The sequence below is a fragment of the Lipotes vexillifer genome, unplaced genomic scaffold (genome assembly GCF_000442215.2).
Source record: "Lipotes vexillifer unplaced genomic scaffold, Lipotes_vexillifer_v1.1 scaffold1347, whole genome shotgun sequence".
In the NCBI taxonomy this organism is placed as follows: Eukaryota; Metazoa; Chordata; class Mammalia; order Artiodactyla; family Lipotidae; genus Lipotes; species Lipotes vexillifer.
The window spans coordinates 737891-752111 of NW_006796201.1; the positions used below are offsets into that span (position 1 = coordinate 737891).

General features: G+C 58.9%; 1 protein-coding gene across 1 annotated transcript in view; it reads left to right on the forward strand.

Moving 5' to 3' along the window:
* Positions 1-711: 711 nt before the first annotated feature.
* Positions 712-14221, forward strand: part of MMP15 (matrix metallopeptidase 15) — a 20096-nt gene continuing 6586 nt past the window's right edge. Inside the window, exons 1-3 of the mRNA XM_007468303.1 lie at positions 712-873; positions 11392-11540; positions 12209-12334. Of these exons, the coding sequence (XP_007468365.1) occupies positions 712-873; positions 11392-11540; positions 12209-12334 (437 nt within the window). The remainder of the gene's footprint in view (positions 874-11391; positions 11541-12208; positions 12335-14221) is intronic.

Consider the following 14221-nt stretch of genomic DNA (forward strand, 5'->3'; position numbering starts at 1 on the left):
TGCACCGCCGGCACCTGCTACCAAGAAGCCTCTGGCTGAGGTACCGCCCCCGGCCCCCGCCTGGGTCCGCCCGCCACGAGAGCACTGGCCCTTTAAGAGCGGCGGTAGTGCAGCGCGGGGAGGAGGGCCGGGAGCGCTCGGGGTTGTGCGGTATTCGCCGGGAACGTCTGGCGCCGGCTCTCTGGCTCGCTCACTCGCTCCGACCGGCTCCCTGCGCCTCATCCCTGGGCTGCGCGGGGACGGGGGCCCGGTCGGCCGCGGGGCGAGCAGGATCCACGGGCGGGAGACGCGCGCTCTGGGCAGCGCCTGGCCCCGGACATGGACAGAAGGAGCTGGGCGCGCAGGGGGCGCCGCGGGACCGGGCGGCCGGAGCGCTGAGCCAGACAAAGGCTCAGGAGTTGCGCTTGCTCTCGAGAGCCGGGCCCCGGGCGCCGAGGCTGCAGGACCCCGCGGCGGGCGGCTCCGGCCCGCCCTCTCCCCCGTGGGCAGGCTCCGCGCGCCCGGCCCTGCCCGGCCCGCTTTTCCTCGGGCGTGGGAATTTGCCGAGGAGACCTAAGCGGCTCCGCGGTGGCCGGGACCGGGAGGTCTGCCTCGCGCCCGCCGGGCGGGGAGCCAGGGAGCGTCGCAAGTTTCCGAGCCGCGTGCGTGGACCCGGCGAGCGGGCGAGCCGCGCGTGCAGCAGCGCCCCGGGCCAGGCCGGTCGCCGGAAGCATGGGCAGCGACCGGAGCGCGCCCGGACGGCCGGGCTGGGCGGGCAGTCTCCTTAGCGGCCGGGAGGCGGCTGCGCGGCCGCGAATGCTGCCGCTGCTGCTGGTGCTTCTGGGCTGCCTGGGCCGCGGCGCAGCGGCGGAGGACGCAGAAGTCAATGCCGAGGTAAGGACCCTCGTCCAGTCCCTTTGCCACGGGTTGGAGGACTTGGGGCTGGGGGACTTGGGGTGGGAAGGAAGCCACGCCCGCAGCCTGAAGCGTGGAGAGGAAGGGCGCGGAGATGAGCCCCAGTCCCGGAGTTGGGGGCGGGGAAGAAAGGGGACCCGGCAAGCTGCCCCTCCCCAGCTGGCCCTTGGCGGTGCACCTCTTCCCAAACCCTGGAGGGCGTAGGGCTTGCGCCCGCTCTCTACCCCTACAACCCCGCCCTGGGCACTGATCCTTCCTAGCCCGCGTCCCGGGAGCCGCTTCTGCCTCCCCCAGCCCTTGCTCCTCTCCTTCCCTCCCTACCGGACTCCTGATTCCTCGAGAGCTCTGCGGACGCACGGTGACGTTCTTTGCGAATGGGAAGGGGGCTTCCCGTTCTGTGTGTGTGTGTGGGTCTTGGGCACAGCAGGCAGCGTTCCCGCCTAGAGAGACTCTAGTTTGGGTGACACTGAGCCTCGCGCGGCGGGCTGGGATAGCGGGAGGGGGTGCGAACCTCTGAGGCAGCCCATTCGGGTTGAGGGGGCGCTTTGGCGACTTTCTCAGACTCTTGCGCGCAAGCCGCGCCACGGCCAGATGGCATCTAAGAGGGAGACCCGGTCTCACCCGGCGCTTCCTCCACCAGCGCCCCTACGCCAAGGCCCGGGCCGAAGAGGGTGGACCCCGAACATTTTTTCACCAGGAGCCCGGCAGACGTCCCTACCGGGGCCCATCTCTGGAGCGGTCCCGTGGGTGATTAGGCGCCGCCTCCTGGCGCAGAGCTGCGTCCAGCCAGCGCCCCCTGCTCCATGGGGTCGCCCAGCGCCGTCCTCCGGATTAGGGACAGTGAGGGCACTAGCTCCGTTGACCCAGAGCAAAAGCGTAGACGTTCTTTCCCGACTTCTAAGACCCTGCTCCCCGCCCAGGAGAAGGGGAGAGGTTTGGCATGGTGGGGAGACACCCGCCTCAGCGCGTCCCCGGTAGGCTCGGGCCTCGGTGCCCTTGCGCCGGCCTGGAGCCTCCTGCCGTCCGCGCTGCTGCCCTGAGTGCCCTTTCTATTTGCAGCCAGGCCGGTGCTCCCTCCCAGCTCTCAGCGGCTTCCCCACCTCCCCGGCTGCCTGGGAGATTTTTCCGATGGAAGCCAGCCCTTCCCCGCCCTACTTTAATAAAAGCACTGAGGAAGGGCAGGGAATTCCTCCCAGCTCAAGTTACACCTCCCAGCCAGTTCCCCACCTGCTCTGCCCTCCCTCTTCGGCCCAGCCAGGGAAAGCTACAGGGAGCCAGGCCCTGGCAGGAGGCAGAGTGGGACCCCAGGCCATGCCCAATCCAGCTCCACCACCCCACCCCCGATTCACACAGGCAGGCAGGCAGGCAGGGGCTTAGTGGGGACTCCTGCTGGTGGGGATTGCCCCTCAGCCTGCATCCAGGTACTAGGCAGAGAGTGCTGTTTGGGCCCACCTGCCACTCTCTGGAGTTGAATACCAAAGAATTGCAAGTCATAGACCCACCCCCGAGGAGTTTATAATCTATACTTAGAAACGACATCTCTACACAGAAAGCAATTGCAGACCAAACTGGAATTTGGTAGCCAGGCATTGTGATTTGGCATTTTAGATGGCCAGGAGCTGGGGCACTGGGACCTGTGGTCTGAAGGCCTTCGTTCTCTCTTTCCTTTGCTTCTGCTCCTCCATCACCTCCTCCTCTCCCGGCTGCGGGAGTACCCAAAGCCCAGGGCCTGCACTGGGGCCACAGACCATGGCCCTATGCCTGTGTGGCAGTGACTAGGGATTCTGTGACTGACCTGCAGCCCCTCCCCTCCGGAGAAACTTGGGTTGGCCTATTGCAGGAAGAAACTCTGGAAAGTACAGGGCACCCTTGAATGCTGGAAGCCAAGGTAGATGCAGGACTAGAGACCGGTGGGCTATCCCAGATCCTAGAGTTGGCTTTGGAGTACAGGCTATTCCATGGAGTCCCATCTAGTCTGGCCGGATCTGGGCCCAAAGAGTCAAATGGCTTCAGCAGCCAGCGCATTTGCCCGGAGGCTGTGAAAACTGTCCCCAGGTCCATGCTAACCAAGAACCAGCATCAGAGATTCCTGGGCCTGGCTGCACCCTGTGTCTAGAGCCTCTGTCCCTTGGAGAAGGGCTTTGGTCCTTGACCACAGCTTCAGACCTCCAGCCAGGTCAATGGCTGGGACTGTCTCTGAGCAGCTTAAAACTGAGGCAAGGCCAGCGCCTCTCCCTCCCAGGGCAGAAACCAGAGGCACCTCATCAGACTAAGGAATCAGACCTGTGCTAGGAGCCAGTAGACACCGGCAACCTGCCAGGCCTCAGCCTGGAGAAGGCTGTCTTCCTTGGGGAAGCCACCACTGAGCTACTCTGCCCTGTCCCACTCCCTCCCTTGGCCGTCAGGTCCCAGTCTCCAGCCATTCTGGCCCACACAGACCCGGGCCCCGCCTGACTGAGGTGCCAGCTCTCGCTCCTGGCCTCCCTGACCTGAGAGTCCAGGCCCTCCTTCAGATTTCTGGCTTTTGCTCTTTCTGGCTATAGTGCATACTTCACTTAAGTGCATTTGATTTTTCACCAGAGAAGCTTTGGTTCTCCCCACCTCCCCCTACCCCCCAGACACACCTCTAGACCCTCAGCCCACCCACCTCTCCGCATGGAGGTGACTCAGGCCTCAGAACGCTAGAGTTCAAAGGTGTGGTGCCACTGCCACTAAAACATGGACACACCCACCTCCTTGCCCCTACCTGGCAGCTTAGCAGGAGAGCAAAAACACGGGTAGGAGTCAGCTGGAATTCTGCTTTTGACCTTCAGGTCTAACTGTGGCGCCGCAGCCCCAGGCTTCCTGTGCTCCAGTCTCTGCCCGCGCCTCCGTGCTGGCCCCTGGGGCCCCACCGTGTGCTCCTGTTAGTGCCCTTTCCTAACTGGAGCAGAAGCAGCAGGGGCCCCCCGTGCCCACCCGCGAGAAGGGGTTAATGTGAGGGCTTGTCTTTGGGAACCTACAGAAGCTGAATGTTCTCGCCTTCTTTCTCTCTCTCTGCTTTTTCATCTGTTCTCCTCTTATCAATAACAAGCTACAGCTCTCCATACTTTATTTCAAAACCCAGGGAGAACTGGGCTGACTGGTGCTGCCAGGCACTCGGGATCCGACTGGGCTGTGCCCTTCATGCCTAGCCCTTTGCCGGGGCCCTGTGTTAGGTCTGCCCTGGGGTCCAGTCAGTCAGCTTCCTCCTTGCAGAGAACAGCCCAGTGTGTGCTCCATGTGTGTGTATCACCTGGCCTGCCCATTCTGACCCCTGGACTCAAGACGCCTTCCTTTGCCCCAGCCCAAGGAGGGTGGAGAGGAAGCAACCTAGAAACATACCCAGACCCCCCTTAGAAGACTTCCTGCAAATCCCTCCAAATACTACCCATGTTCTCTGATGCCAATTCAGAATAGCAACACTGCCCGGCAAGGAAAATCCTCTCCCTGCCAAGCACTTGGTTCTGGTCACCCCTCCATGCCCCCTTTGTTGCTTGGTCCAGATGCCCCTGCCATCGACGCCTCTGCCCAGCTGGAAGTTTGACTTCTGCCTGAGGCCAGCTTGCGGTGGTTGTAGTGGTGGCCACTGCTTCCCGCCTCCAATTAAAGTTGGTGCTGTAGGCCTTTGGGAGGTGATTAGGTCATGAGGGCAGAGCCCTCGTGAGCGGGATTAGTGCTCTTATAAGAACTGCCTGAGAGGGCTTCCCTGGTGGCGCGGTGGTTGAGAATCCGCCTGCCAATGCAGGGGACACAGGTTTGAGCCCTGGTCCGGGAGGATCCCACATGCTGCGGAGCAACTAGGCCTGTGTGCCACAACTACCGAGCCTGTGCTCTAGAGCCCGCGAGCCACAGCTACTGAGTCCACGTGCCACAACTACTGGAGCCCGTGCTCCACAGGGTGTGGGGGCCGCTGCAGTGAGACGCCTGCACAACGCAACAAAGAGGGGCCCCTGCTCACGGCAACTAGGGAGAGCCCGTGTGCAGCAATGTGGAACCCAACACAACCAAAAGTAAATTAAATAAATAAAAATTTTTTTAAAAAGGTAATTAAAACTGCCTGAGAAAGCTCCCTTGCCCCTTCCACCATGTGGGGGCACAGCAAAAAGTTAGCAGCCAGGAAGAGAGCCCTCACCGCACCAGACCATGGTGTCGCTCTGATCCTGAACTTCTTACCTCCAGAACTGTGAGAAATAAATATTGTTATGAGCCACCCAGCTCATGGTATTTTCGTTATAGCAGCCAGGGTGGATTAAGGCAGTCGGCATCTTCAGTATCATCCCAACGTTCATGTAGTTCACACAGCTGACCATTCGGGCAGGGGTCAAGCCCCATGGCCAGCTCTGCCCTGGGCGTGGAGGTGTGTTCTGTGAGTCAGCAGAAGCGGAGAGGGCTTGGGGGCTCTCTGCTTAGATCCTTCTCCAGCTCAAAGAGGGCCCAGGGAGGGGTCCACAGATGAATGTGAGGACCTGGGACCCTGCAGGTAGCTGAACACTCCAGGCCTGAGGCACACAGTAGGTGCCTTCTGACTGGACAAGCCCCCGCTGAGTTAGAGCTCATATGAGGCCGTCCCCAGAAGAACAGTGGTTCTGGGGATGCCTGAGCCCTCTAGGGGACGTAGTAGAGATTCTGCAGCCCGGCAGGAACAGCAGAGATGTATGAGATGGTCCTGGATCAGAAAGACAAAGAGGGATGCCTCTTAACCAGATCCCATTTCCCTTGTGGGAATAGCAGGAAATGAGCAAAAAGACCCAACTCAACCTCCAGTATCTGGACAGACAGATGGGGACCTGAATCCCAGCCATCAGCCAGCCCTCAAAGATGCCCCACAGCCACGGAGCCTGGAGGTCAGGGTCTGGAACTGCTCTCTAGGATTCGCCCTTAGCCCTGGACACCACCTGGTCCTCCCAGAAGCAGCTGCCCCAGCCCACAGGGGTGGGAGCCCAGCTTTGTGTCCACTACACATGGGCCTGGCGCCTGGTACATAGGAAGCGCTTACAGAATGGTGACAAAATACAGTGACCTTGAAAAGCACATGGCATTTGCTGTTGTGGGCAAGTCACTGACCCCATCTGAGCCTCAGTTTCTCATTTGTCTACAAAATGAGACTAGTAAAAGTATCTACTGGATGGAGTTATTGGGGAAATTCAGTGCGTTTATGTGTAAAATGCCGAATGCTATGTACGGTGCCCCTCACGTGGGGCCCATGGAGGATCAAGTGTTATTTTTGAGCACCTTCAACATACTTGGTGCTATCCTGGGCAGGGCCTAGGGGTGTTTTATAAGCATTTTCACATTTAATCCTGTATTAACTAAGTTTAGGGGCAGTCATGACCCCATTGTACAGAAGAGGAAGCTGAGACCTTGAGGTGAGAGACATTACCCCTGATTCCCCAGCCTGGGTGGTGGCAGAGGAGCCTGAGCTCCCAGCCCCCAAGCTGGGTTAAAGGCTACAGGTCAGAGCCCAGGGTGTCATCCTTTGGAAGTGCCGCCAGGCAGGAGCCTGCTGGGCCTGAACAAGGTGGGAAGGAGGGTGTGGAGGTAGAGCCAGGGCCCGCCCTCAAGCACGTGAGCCTGGAGCCCTACCCCTGCCTGTCCAGCCACCCAGGCTCTTCCCGGAAAGCAGCCCCATGTAAGAGACAACACCTACAGGGGGTTTCCAGGTGAGGCCCCAGGCCTGGCCCTTGGCCAGCCCGAAACCACTAGCAAACAGGGCCCTTTTCCCCACCCCTGCCCGCCCACTGGCCAAAGGACCCGGCGACTTTTCCCTCTGGGTTAAGGAGTGCGGCGCAGGCTGGGAGGCCACAGGGTAAAGAAGTGGCGTCCACTTCCTTCCTTATTCCCTGGCTGGACGTCCCCCACCCGGCCTGACCTCCCCACCACCCAGAGCCCCTTCCCCACCTGCAACTTTCCCATCTTGGGGGGGGGTTAGATTTGAGCCCCAAATGAGCAAGTGTGTTCTTCCAGAACTGCTTAAATATGGACTATGCTGCCTCTAAGGGGAGTAAATGATCCACTAAAGACAGGGTGGTCTGACTTGGCGCCCCCTTTCTTCCCCGGCCTCGGACTAGTTATGCCGTCTGCGGGCACAGTGAGGCCCTCAGGACACCACGAAAGGTCTGCGTCCGTCGCTGGCGGGCCTGACAAGACGCCTTTTGTGCCTGTCTGGGCAGCCCTGCTAGGGTCTGCTTGGCCTGCAGAGAGCCGTGGGTGAGTGAAGCAAAGCAGAGCCAGGAGAGATTTTTCTTATCTCCCAGGGTCTGATAAGGCCGGGTGGGAGGCGGCTTGGTTTGTCTGAGCCCCAAGGAGCTGGATGCGTCTGCAGCAGCACGCTCACCCTGCCCCCACCGCTGCTTAATGCACAGTATTGATCGGGCAGCTCCTTCCCAGACACGCCCGCCCCGTGGGGAGGGCCTGCCTCGGGGTTGTCTCGGCAGTCCTGGGGGGCAGCCCTGCTGACGTGGCCCAGCGCCCAGACCCAGCCGGAGATGTGGAGTGTGGGGAGGGCTGGGCGCCCTCCCCCAGTGCCGTGCTGGGCGCTGTTCCCCAGAAGGGCCAGAGCCCAGTGTCCCCTGCCTCAGGCCCAGAGGAGCTGCTGCTGCTTCACAAACAGCCTGGTCCAATAGCACTGCTTATGGGCTCCGGTTCTAGCCATAGACCAGCTGCGTGACCCTGGGTGGGCCCCTCACCCTCTCTGAAACTTGCTGTCTGTGTAATGGGGATGGGGTACTTGTGAGCATTGAATGGGGTGACAAGAGTGGACATTCTGGCCTCCAGCAGATTCTCAGCCCCTGGCTGCTGCATTTATGGCCTCTCCTAGCGGCCAGGGGGCCAGGAATTCCCTCTCAGACTCTTGATGGCTCTACATCTCTTTGCCTGGGGCCAACCACTCACCTGAAGCCTCTACACACACTTACGGGATGGGGTCTGGAGCTTGAGAAAGAAATGGCTGAAAGAACCAGGGTGGGTGGGGTCTCCTGCAGCAGCCTCCCTCCCTGGGCTGCAGGCAGGAGGGGGCCTCGTGGCCCAGAGCTCTCTCTGCCGAACCCTTACCTGCCTCCCACTGGAGAGTGGTCCTCATGGAGCAGGGCCCACCACTCTGCTGCTTACTGACCTCCCTGAGCCTCAGTTTCCCCAGCTGAGCAACAGAGCTTCACTGCTTGGCTCACCCCACCTGTGAGACTCGAGGTGACCGGACAGAAAAGGAGACACATTATGGAAGGGACAGTCTTTACCGGTAGGAGCAGCAGGGGCTTGAGCACAGCCCCTCCCCGACTTTGAGTCCAGGGGTCAGTCATGACCTTGGGAATTGCTTCCCGCTTTTGTCCCAGGGCCGCAGAGCCCCTCAGGAGGCTGGAGTTAGGGCAGCACCTGCCATGCACCTGTGCCCCCCATGGTCTTTCCCCTCCACCCCCAGGGCTTGTCGAACTTAGCTGAGCAGTAAGGTGATGAGAAACTTCTCCTGGACACTGGGGGAAGGAAAAGCCCCAGCCCCGCGGGCCGTGTAGACTGACTGGCGCGTTGCCAGCCAGGCGGGCTCAGTCAGCTCCTTGTCTTCCGGGGCCTCGTCTGCTCTGGGCCAAGGCTGTATTTCAGCTTAGCCCACTCGTGTCACCAGTCCTCAGCCTCAGCTTTTTACCCAGCAGTGGCCGAGAGACATTTGTCATCAGGAAGCCTTGGCTGATACCGAGATGAAAGCCCCTGGCTTCCCTGGGACTCAGAGGGTGTTTGTCTGTGTGAAGGAGGGTCCACAGGCACCCTCGGGCCTTTCCCGTCAGCCCCCTGAGCTGTGCCCAGTATTGAAGGGGCCCCTCTGCCCCATCCCCCACGGGGCTCTGGAGCTCTTCACTGCAGACAGGCCCAGCTCCCTCCCCTCCCCAGGGCCCCAGCCTGAGCCTCCCCCGCCCTGCCCTCCTCCTGTCACTCGCCACACTGCTAATCAGTCCCTTGGTAGCCTGTGATTGCGCTCCCCGAGATATTTTTACCTTATGCAAATAGGTGATATAGAGGTGCCCTCATCTGTCAGCAGCAGCCCCAGTTCTCCCCCCACCTCCAGCTGGATTCCTTTCACTGTTAGAGCTGGCCGAGCATCACAGCCTCGCCTCCTAGATCTTTCCAGGCTTCTTCAGGCAAACCGTGTCCATTAAAGGTGGTGGACATCCCCCTTTACAGACACACAGGAGCCTCAGGAAAGGTTTCCATGCTTGGGAAGAATGGGGACGGCACCCGTAACACTGCCAGTGTCTGGTGGACCTGAAGGAAGGGGGCCCTGGGCAGGAGGGGTGAGGGGGGTCCATGGGGGATGCCACAGGGCGCTCCTGCCTCCCCCAGCTGCCCTGCCCCCACCCAAGGCTGCCTTGTCGGAGCCTGGATCCTTCAACCCTGTCGGCCGACACAACAGGCTGCCACTCTAGGAACAACCGGGCAGTGCCCCTGCCCCCACCAGCCTCTGTCATTAATACCATGTTGACTGAGCACTTTCCCCTGCCCAGCACAGTGCCAAGGGCTCCTGTGGACTTGCCCATTTCATCCTCACAGAAATCCATGAGATGAGGTATGTCTTGATTCAACCCCCTTTTACGGACTGAGGCACAGCGAGCCAAGTGGCTGGGCCAGGATCTGTCCCCAGAGCCGTGGTCATTTCTCAACTCGGTGTCTGCTGCGTTGTCCTGCGAGGCTTCGAAGTTGTGGCTGGGCATCCTCAGGCTCTGGCAGTCTCCCCGCGCCGCCCTCGTTGGCTCAGCCTCTGCTCCCTCCAGCGGCAGCCTGGGCGTTGCTGAGCCGGGCTGTGTGGGCAACCCATCCATACCAGGGGCCTGGGCAGGTGCCAGGGCTGGGCTGGCGAGTGGCACTGAGGGAAGCCAGTACCTTTGGAGCTGGATGTGACCCTGGTGGCAGACAGATGTGAGCATGGCCCAGGCCAGCTGACACAATGGCTGTCGGTCCAGAGCAACTACCATGTCCAGCTGCCATCCTGCCCCGTGGGCCCTTGATGTGCAGCCCTCACCTTCCAGAGCGTCTCAGAGAGCAGGCCTTTAGGTCCCCTCACTCTGGGGGTTCCCAGAGACCAAAGATAGACAAGGAAGGCTTCAAAGACATGCTTCCATGTAGCCAAGGCCCACAGCAGTCCCTGGCCTCTGCTCACCAGCCTCCCACAGTGGTCACCATGTTCTCGTGACCTTGGGGGCACCAGGTGGGCAGGGCAGAGTTCCCTTCCTTACCACCACTCAGCTTGGCTCACTGGGGATCCCGTCCACCGGTTTTGACTGCAGTGGTCCTGTCTGCTCACAGACTTGCCAGCGTGAATTCCTCACTCTGCGTGTGCGCCGGGTCTCCCCAAGGAGATCATAAGCCCCTGGAGGTCAGGACACTTCAGCTGCCTCCTCCACGGCCTCCAGCTGGCATGGCACCTGGCACAGACAGGGTGCTCAGAAACACTTGGCAGGATGGCCGGCTGGGTGGGCCAACACACAGACAGACAGATGGGGGTAGATGGATGAGAAGACTTGCCCAGCAAGTCTTGAAGGGGACGGGCACCCCCACTGTGTCCCAGCTGCTTTTCCCAGGTCCATCTCTCTCACCCCACCCCCTGACGACCCCATGGCTCCCATTTTGCACACGAGGACACGCAGGCCCGGAGAGAAGAGAGTTTGTGGCAGAGCAGAGACTGGACTTCAGGCCTCCTGTCCCACCCTCCTGGGCCTGGGTGGGCGGCCTGAACCCACCTGCTTTCCCTCCGGAAGGTTCAGGGTCTGTTGGGGAGCAGCACCAAGGGGCGGGTTTTCCTACTTGGTGAGAATTCAAGAGCTTCTGAACCCTGTAGGGTCCCCAGTCGTCTGCCTGGAATGGTAGAAGGCCCCACCCTGGAGGGGCCGGCACAGTAATAAGGACGGCAACTGTGGACTGTCCTCAGAGACAGAGCTTCTGTCCTAATGGGGGAAGGCAAATAATAAACACCTAAGTGAAACATACAGTGTGTCAGATGGTGACAAGTACAGGGAAGCAGGAGAGGGAGTACAGGGTACAGCGGATGGGTGTCTTTTTTACATTTGTCAGAGAACACTCCTCCAATAAGGTGATGAAGCAGAGACCTGAAGAAAATGAGGGCATGAGCCATGCAGATTTCTGTGGGGAGAACACTCCAGGCAGCAGGAAGAGCAAGTGCAAAGGCCCTGAGGCCTCACAGGTAGTTCCTGTGAGAATTGGCTTTTCCTCTGAGATGGGAAGTCTTTGGAGGGTTCTAGACAGAAAACTGACCAGACCTGACTTGTAAAGGCCTTTTGTTCTGGCTCTTGTGTGAGAACAGACCGTAGGAAGTGGAAGCACGGAGAGCGTACCGAAGCTCACATGGTCACCTGGAGGGAGGTGGTGACGGGAGGTGATGGTGGTGGAGGTGAGAGGTGGTGGGATGCAGGCCATGCATGTTTGGAGGTAGCGGTGCCAGAACCTGCTGACCAGGTCATGGCCTCTCCTTTGCAGAACTGGCTGCGGCTCTATGGCTACCTGCCCCAGCCCAGCCGCCACATGTCCACCATGCGCTCCGCCCAGATCCTGGCCTCGGCCCTCGCCGAGATGCAGCGCTTCTACGGGATCCCCATCACGGGTGTGCTGGACGAAGAGACCAAGGCGTGAGTCCCTCGGTCGGGCCATTCGCAGACCCCACTGGCACCTGCCCTCCTTCTGGCCTGCTCTGATGAAGGCTTGGCATGTGGAGTTTCCAGAAAAGAGTGGCCTAGATAAGAGATGGCAAATGGCTTGATCCTCCGTGCTAGCTCTGATTGGTTGGGAATGGCTGCCTGCTGCCTAGTGTTGAAAAAGCTCCTGAGGCCAAAGCCCAGTTCAGCAGCAAGGAGCATAGGATTGATTAGTGATGTCTGCCACAGGCATGGCAATGGGGAGGCGCAGCACACATGCACACATGTGGTTGCCTAGCTAGGCCTTGCTCTGAATCTGGCAGAGGTGATGTGACCCAAAGCCACATCCTTGATGAGCACGCACAGAGCATAAGGTATCAGGGATAAGAAGCCTCAGGGTAACTCTCCTCCCATTCCTGGGTGATAGTGCTGAAAAGGGGCTCACCTTTGCAGAGCCACTGCTGAGCACCCAGTCTTCCAGTACAAGGTCACTGTACCGTTTTCCTGATGAGAAGCTCGAAGCTGAGAGAGTCCCTCACCCCCTCCACACCCATATAAGGGGCAGCTGGAGGCCAGCGGGGGGAGGGTGGGAGACGGTGGACTGCCTGGAAGAGGCAGAGCCCGGCAGGCAGGCGTGTTGAGGGGAGGCTCTGTGCACCTAGGTGGATGAAGCGGCCCCGCTGTGGAGTGCCAGACCAGTTCGGGGTACGCGTGAAAGCCAATCTGCGGCGGCGGAAGCGCTACGCCCTCACCGGGAGGAAGTGGAACAACCACCACCTGACCTTCAGGTAGGGACCCTGGCTGCCCAGGGTGGCGTCCCCCCAGGGCACCCTCCAGAAGCAGCTGGCCCCTCTCTGCCTGGGCTGAGGCCTCAGGCTTCCCAGTGGGCTCCTCTGGAAGGCTTTCTTTCCCAGCAGCCCACTGCAGGGTGTCCGGCCTAGCTGTCCAATCTTGCCAATCCCCCTCCCATGCTGATTAGATCAGTCACCCCACTCACCCACCCACCCCAGGCAGTCCCCCTTCAGAGAGGGCGGGACCTTTGAATTGCTTCTGCTCTGTCCTACTTCCCTCCATCCCCTGACCCGCCAGCAACCTAGGGCTGGCCTCACCTGCCCAGATGGTCTCCTGCACCAGTGCAAACTGGGGGCTTCAGGCGTCTGAAGGGTAAGGGAGGACTGGGGTGCCTGAATCCAGGCAGATGCAAGCAGGCAAGCAGCAAGTCACCTGCACAGACCCTGGTTCAAGCACCCTCCTCCTTTCCACTGAGTCCTTTGGCAAGAAACCCCCCTGAGCCTTGAGCTCTGTGGCAGTCCCCAAGGGTTCCCCCTTCCTGTTCCAATCCAGCCATGACCCCACCCGCAGCTCCATCTCCTGAGGAAGAGCAGCCCACAGGGTCACATAGACCCAGGCTGCCAGAGTGAATTCATGATCCATGAGTTGATTCATGATCTTTGATGGAGATCTGTCCAGCACATGGACTCTTAATCTGCTTTACGTGGGAGATAACAGGCTTCATTCATCATGCTGTGTGTGTGTGTGTGTGTGTGTGTGTGTGTGTGTGTGTGTGTGTGATGCTTGTTAATGTTTAACATTTACATGTTCTCAGAATAAAATTATATAAGAAAGAAAAAATCAGAATATGTACCCTTTATAGGCATCACAGTTTTGTTTGGGTCAAGTGTGAGGCAGAGTTGCCTTTAGTCTGTACTCTTCAAGGCAGTGGAAATCTAGAAGGACAGATACTTATTATTAGGGGCTGGTATATTTGTTTAATATTTATCTGCAAGAATGATAGAATTGTTTTTAGGAGAATATGGATAGTAGGGTAAAATATAGAGAGAAAGAGCTCTTTTAGAATTATACATAGATTTAACCTACTAAATTGCAGAACATTGGTAGTAGAGAAACAGCATGGCATGTTGGAAAGAGGTATGTTCTGGAAGCCAGCAGTCCTGAGTTTGAACAGGCTTCATCATGCTTTTATCATGTGCAGGTTCATATATGCCCATGTTCTACCTGAGTTAAGTCATTTAATCCTCCCAGGCACTCCACGATGAAAGCGCTGCCCTCCTTTTCCCATTTTACAGATGATGAAACTAAAATTCAGAGAGACTAAGTCACTTGCCCAAGGTCACACAGAAAATGTTAGAGCCGAGCCTTGAACTCAGGTCACCCTGCCCCTGGAGCCCAACATTCAGAACCTCTTGGCCTGTGTTTCCCAAAGCTCAGCCATTTGCATCCCACTTTCTAGGTCTTTCTCTTGGCTATGTATCACCTATACTTTTAATTACTTAATGTTTTTCTTTCTTAAAATAAGCTTATTTGGCACACTGCAACCTTATTCAGTGATATCCTAATGAATTCCTTGGCTTCACGTTAGTTCTTTTTTAAAAAAAAAAATTCATGTCACGGGCTTCCCTGGTGGCGCAGTGGTTGAGAGTCCGCCTGACGATGCAGGGGACACAGGTTCACGCCCCGGTCCGGGAAGATCCCACATGCCGCGGAGCGGCTGGGCCTGTGAGCCATGGCCACTGAGCCTGCGCGTCTGGAGCCTGTGCTCCACAACAGGAGAGGCCACAACAGTGAGAGGCCCGTGTACCGCAAAAAAAAAAAAAATTAAAATTCAAAAAATAAAAATAGGGCTTCCCTGGTGGTGCAGTGGTTGAGAGTCCGCC